At 32.6% G+C, this 6,614-nt stretch overlaps 1 protein-coding gene across 1 annotated transcript; it reads right to left on the minus strand.

Moving 5' to 3' along the window:
* LOC107640390 (WASH complex subunit 3-like) lies at positions 1,353-2,106 on the minus strand. Its single transcript, XM_016343914.1, has 3 exons — positions 2,083-2,106; positions 1,730-2,015; positions 1,353-1,618 (listed from the first exon to the last, which is right to left on the minus strand). Exons 1-3 carry the CDS (start codon positions 2,104-2,106, stop codon positions 1,353-1,355), a joined length of 576 nt encoding a protein of 191 aa, XP_016199400.1.

Genomic DNA, 6,614 nt, shown 5'->3' on the forward strand with positions numbered 1-6,614 from the left:
AACGCGCTTCTTGAATGAGATGGACACGCAAATGTTACGTCGGCCTAGTCGATGTACGATATGTGGAGCTGAGGGACACAGTCGTGGCAGATACCGTCAGCAGGGTGGTGCAAATGCCAACTGAGATCATTAGTAGATTCATTTTCTGAGATGACATTATATATGTGGCAATATATGGTTTGTCATTAGTTGTCCATCTGAGTTAAGCAAGTATGACTTAAGTAACTTGTTCTGTAGCATTACTCTCCTTCTGTTGGACTTAGTTTCTAATCTTCAATTATGAAAAATGTGAAATAAATTAGCCCCTTTAATGTGCAATTTCAAAACTTAATTTATCTTATATTTTTTTCCCTTAATTGAAGACCAAACTGTCATTTTATTTTGGTTCTAATGGTAAAATTTTATGGATTTTTTAATTAAAAAAAATTATTTATCCAAATAAATTAGATTACAAAAATTTTACAAGTTTAGACATTTAGTTGCGTTTTTGCATGCTGCAACTGTAAAAATGAAATTTACATGATTTTTTTAAACCTATCTAAATGAAAATAAACCGGAATTTTTATGGTTTATTTTTAATTTTTCATAGGCTGAAAATGCAAAAATTATTATTTTTTATTTATTTTTGTTGACACCACAAATGAAAAGCAAGTATGACTTAAGTAACTTGTTCTGTACATTACTCTCCATCTGTAGCATTTTATTTAAGCAAGTATGACTTATGTAACCTGTTCTGTACCATTACTCTCCATCTGTAGCATTTTATAGTATGACATCAATTAATACATAGTCCAAATATTTAATCCCTGCAATATCTTCATAAATACATAAATTCCCTAAACAAACCATCTACTAACACATAGTCCATAAGTCCAAATTATTAATACATAAATACCCTATATAAACCATAGTCCAGATCATTATTAAAACATAAATACTCTATATAAACCATAGTCCAGATCATTATTAATACATAATAACCGTAAACCCTAAAGCATAAACAAGAACTCTAAGCATTGTCCATATTTTTTAAAGCATAAATAAGAATATTACACCACAACTACTTTCTCATTGCCCACTTTACATCATTCACGAAGTTCTTGCATTTTTTTGCGGCCTTTTTGAACACAGATGGCGTGTATCGGTTAGCGCTACGACGCGGTGGATCAATCCTCAGATTGTAACATTTGCCTTTGTCATCCGGAGTTTGTGACCGGCCTATATAAAAAATAATAAAAACAATTAAATATCATGTCATTAGGCAGTCAAACCAACATGGATACCAATTATGAACACAAAATGAATAGCAAATCAAACATGTAAAGGAAAATACGAAGCATAATACCATCATTTCAGGATTCCTCATCCTCATCGGACTCCTCTATTTCGTCATCATCATCATCATCCTCGTCATCCGGGTCATCTACTAGATACGCATTAGTATCTTGCTCGACTGGGTTAGCATCTTCTTGTAGTGGTCCCATGTCGACACGGTTAGGATTTTGACTATTAAGAACTCCGCGTCCACCTACACTTCTACTAGAGTCAACAGATATGAACCCTCCGGAAGCGACCGATGAGGTATGGCACGGGAGCCTCGCATCCAATGAATACCTACCTGCCAAGAACTCAGGCTGGTTGCCATATTGTGGTTATCCTGCATCTCCAGCCATGAACTCAAGCAACTGGCTAAAAGAACCTCTTTCTCCGGGTTCAAACTGTGACATACCCCAATACTGTTGAGGCGTTGGAAATGACGGGGAGAACTGTGTCTGAGGTACATACTGGCTTGAGAACTGAGGTTGTTCTTGCGGAAGTGGATTCGAAGTGGGAGGTGGCACCGACTGTGGCTCCAGTTCCTCATTGTCATTATCCGCATCCTGACTATCCTCATCCATACCCTCACCACCATCATCCATATCCTGATTACCCTCATCCATATCTTGATTATCCTCATCACTATCTTGACCCACAAGATTCGACAAGTTCAAGTGGTCCCCATATTTTGACCGGTACTAGTACATATAAGTTTCCAGTGGATGTTGTGAAGGCATGGGAAGCTCAGAAAGAACGTAGTGATACCTGTTTGTCCAATGCATAACCCATTTTGAATGACTCGGTGTTGTGGCCTAGTTAAGATTCTTAGGACCAGTCAGGACTTCTCCATGCGCCTTTTCCAGATTCTGCTCCTGCTGAGGTTCTCCCTGAACTAAACCGAACTGTCGCCTATACCTATCGGTAGCATGCCACTCGATACATTCAAATGACACCAACGGAACAGTAGCGGACCACACAACCGACTGCATATAGATCTCAGGAGGAATTATGTTTGGATCCACGTGATCCACAGCATATGCAACCCACATAAACTGGGAAAAATAAAGGAAACTCATGATTACAACCCAGAATATCAAATTCAATAAAAATGCCTCATAAAAATGCCCGAAAGTCATAAATCTTTAATTAAAACACACCTGGCCTTCCTGCAGTTCATCAAAGGCCTTCCTAAAGTGAGCTAGATTCAAATATCTATATCTTCGGTCACCACGCTCCCAGTTACGCCACCTAATATCATATATTCAATTAGCTAAACTGAATTTTAAATATAATGCCACGGGTAGATTGTAACGTAACATTACCTGTTGGCTAGTGGAAAACTGTGGGGTTCTCTGGGGAGCGGGGATAGATATGGAAGTCGGATCCAAGCCCAACCGAGCAGAAGTGTTATTGGACCATCTATTTCCTTACAGTTATAACGAGATGCCCTGCATAACCCCCTGTAGAGGTGTGCTAGGCATGCCGAACCCCAGCTATAGTGTCCAATACTATCAAAATCACGAAGCAAGGGAAGAAACTTCCAGTGCACACCTCTCCAGATTTATCCCCAAACAAGATAGTCCCGATGAACAACATAATATGGCACTTCACATACCTCTGTATACTTAATTCATCAGTCAACTGAATGTTTTCTTTTAGTTCCCGAAGCCAAGTCAGTTTGATGCAGCATCCTCTACACTCCGACTTACGCGGTGCCACGCCAAATTGAAGCAAACATTCTGCCTCCAACGCTGAGAAACTACTCATTGTCATCCCAGTAACTGGAAGACCATCCGTCGGGAGACCAAGAATTAGAGCCACGTCTTCAAGAGTTACGGCACACTCACCAATTGGAAGGTGAAACGTATGTGTATTTGGGTGCCACCGTTCTATTAGAGCATTCACGAGTGCTTTCTGATTTTGTACGACACCAATTTGAGATGCATGATAGAATTCAGTGACTCGTAAATGGTTCTCCACCCGATCGTTGTACCGATCCGGCGGAATTGGATGGTCACAGGTCAACATTCTTAATTTCTACAAAAAACATAACAAGTTATTAGTCAACTAACAAACTATTGCTAATTTACTACTGCAAAGCAATAATTTTTATACTACATACACTTGTTAACAAAATCTTCACAACTAACTAAACAACAAATATTACTTGAAACCAAACATCTCTTATAAATTATTTGACTTAATTTGACTAAAACAAATAATTACTACTTCCAAAATGATTTATTAATAACATTAACTAATAGATACAAATACATAGATAATACATAGATATACATACTTTTCAAATCAAGTCTCAATAAAATTAGTAAATCAGAGATAGTTTTTGTTTTTTTATTTACGATATATCAATAATTTCTCTAAATAATAACATTATTATTATTTGTTTTAATAATTATTACTTAAATAAATTTAAACACATATTTCAAAATTTTTAAAAATATTAATAATTATTGTCAATATCTTCTTAAATTCATTTTCTAATAACAATACTTAACTTTTCTAACATTGATAATTACAATTAACTACAATAAAATAACACACTTTTATAAATTAATACTAATAACCATTCAGTTCTTATTTATTACTATGTCTAACTGTTCCTTCTAGTTACAATAACATTTAATAATAACGTAACAATTACAAATAATTAAAAATTTATAAAATATTTCAAAAAACAAATTGAATCCAAAAATTAATAACAATTCGGTTTTAACTGTAATTTTTTAAATATTTTAATATTTCAATTTCTCTTCCGAAATTCTAAAAAATATAAAAAAAATTAAATAAACTAAAAAAAAATTGCGTGTCTTTTTTTCTACTGCAAGAACAAGAATATATATAGCATCATCATCGTTAACACACTAACAATAATAATATTTAACCCACTAACAGTAATAATTTTTATACAAAAATAGTGAAAAAATTAAAGAAAAAAATTAAAATGAATCCTACTCATTCTATCTATATTTCTAAGCTCAGATACTAACAATAATATTAATAACTAAATTTTTAACAATAATAACTATAATTATAAAAATTAAAAAAAAAATTTAAACAAACTTACATAATCTGGCAAACTGAGATAGTGCATAATGTGAAGCTTAGGTCGATCAACATCTTTAATTTTATTTCTTTTTGCCATTTTTCTTTGCTCTCCACCATGCACCAACAGCAGAAAAAACGAAGATAGCAATGGAGTTTTGGGGTATTGAAAGTGAAGGGTGAATGTGTTAAACTCGGATGGTGGGGGTAGATTTGTTGCATCTAGCAACTCGGTACGTGGGGCACCGTCTGGGGAGCAAGGAATGAGCGCCGCGTGTCCACCATGCAACAACACGGACCCTCCGTGTTCCTTGCAACAAGTCGGACCCTCCGTGTTGCACAATGAGTGTCGCACGGTCCGATTTCCTTTAGGGGCTGACACCACATCCATGTTCAGCACCCTCCCTTCCCATAACTCGGTTTAACACATTTCATGGTTCCATATCAAAATTAAATTCCGTCTTTATTAAACTCCTCTAAAAAATAAAAAAGAAAAAGGTCTACATAATTTTGGTTACCATAAATGATATTAATGACGAATATGATTAGAGCTACATGACATGTGAAAAATTACAAAAAGAAAGTGGAGAAAAGAGAAAATAAATATTTCTGTAACAATGATTGTCAAAAAAAAAAATAAAGTATCCACAAATAAAGTAAAAAAAAAATGTTACTCTTTAAAATACTTCATTTAAATGTAATACGTAATTTTATTTTATTAACATAAGAAAATTTAAAAATTTTCAATTGAATGCACAATTTATTGCAATTTTAGGACACAACTCAGTTTTTGATAACACAACTGCAATAATATTCACACTTTTTAATAAAGAAGCCAAAAAATTACTCGAAATAACTGCAACAGATTTAAAGAAACTCCGAGATGAAGCTGACGTTCAAACAAAATTGCAGAACCTATGCAATAGGCCACTCATAATTGAAGTCAAGTTAAATTACTACAATTTAAAGGAAGGATCCAAAAATTTACTGTGACAAAGATATTTATTCCAAAAGATGACGACCAATCAGAATTACCCTTAAAACAAATCAAACAGGTATTGATACTAAATCATAACATTAAACTATATATGTTACAAATAAACACTCTTATTTAACATTTATATTTTTAATATTTACTACGGTAATTATACCTTTTGATAAAGAAACCAGACTCACCAACGCTAATAGCATCCGACAAAAAACTAATATACCAATAATACATTACGAAAGAAAAATTCGAAACACATCCAACAAGTAATAATAGAAACAAATGAATCAGCAAATAGTAGCACAAGAATAAAGTAAATGACAATCAACAATGCAAATTTTATGACGAACAAATTTTACTCTAAACATTCAATCTGAGAAAAACAAAACAAGCATTACCAACAAGTAGCAAAATTCAATAATTTACTATTTAACACATTATAATCTTTGATAATTTCAAATGTATTCCTGCATGATTAAACAAAAAAAATTCAATAATACGTTAATAATCGCAATTATTCAATTAAATTCTTCTATACATCATTTTATTTAAATAATATTACAAAACCTAATGAAGAAAAGCTATCATAAGAAATTTATAATTCAGATTTTCAGCGCGCAGGTCAAAATCTAGTTCTCAATTATATTTGGTAGTATTTTAAACTTTAAGTGTACTTCATTATTCTATTATGAAGGAGTAAAGATGCAATGCCACTTGAATTAAAATTTAATACATTTCACCCTTTGAATGGATTTTAATTGAAATCAAGCGCTAAAGAGTTATGCAAAGATATAATTATACTTGTCTTTTATGCATAAGCACCATTATATATAATTACTTATGATCCCTACAAAAAAGGAAGTAAGCCAAAAAAACAAAGAATAAGACGCACAATAGCCTTTTATCGATGTTATTTTATCACTCAATCCTTTAAATTAGAAATGAAAGCACATAAAAAATATAATTTAAACATTGAGAAGACTCAACGTATGAAGAGTTATGATAAATTAATTATGGGATAAAGAATCAAAGAGTAAAAATAATGCATTATAGGAGGAAAAAATATATCACCAAATAGAAGAGTAATTGATAAAAAAAATGAAATTCTCTTATAGTATATATGCCTTTTCACCGTGAATAAGTTCTGAAATACCAAAATAAATAAAATAAGAAGGAATAAAATTGTATTTTTTTAAATAAATTGAAGAAATATTTGTGACTATATAATTGATGGTGGACATAAAAC

Source organism: Arachis ipaensis, chromosome B05 (genome assembly GCF_000816755.2).
Source record: "Arachis ipaensis cultivar K30076 chromosome B05, Araip1.1, whole genome shotgun sequence".
Taxonomy (NCBI): Eukaryota; Viridiplantae; Streptophyta; class Magnoliopsida; order Fabales; family Fabaceae; genus Arachis; species Arachis ipaensis.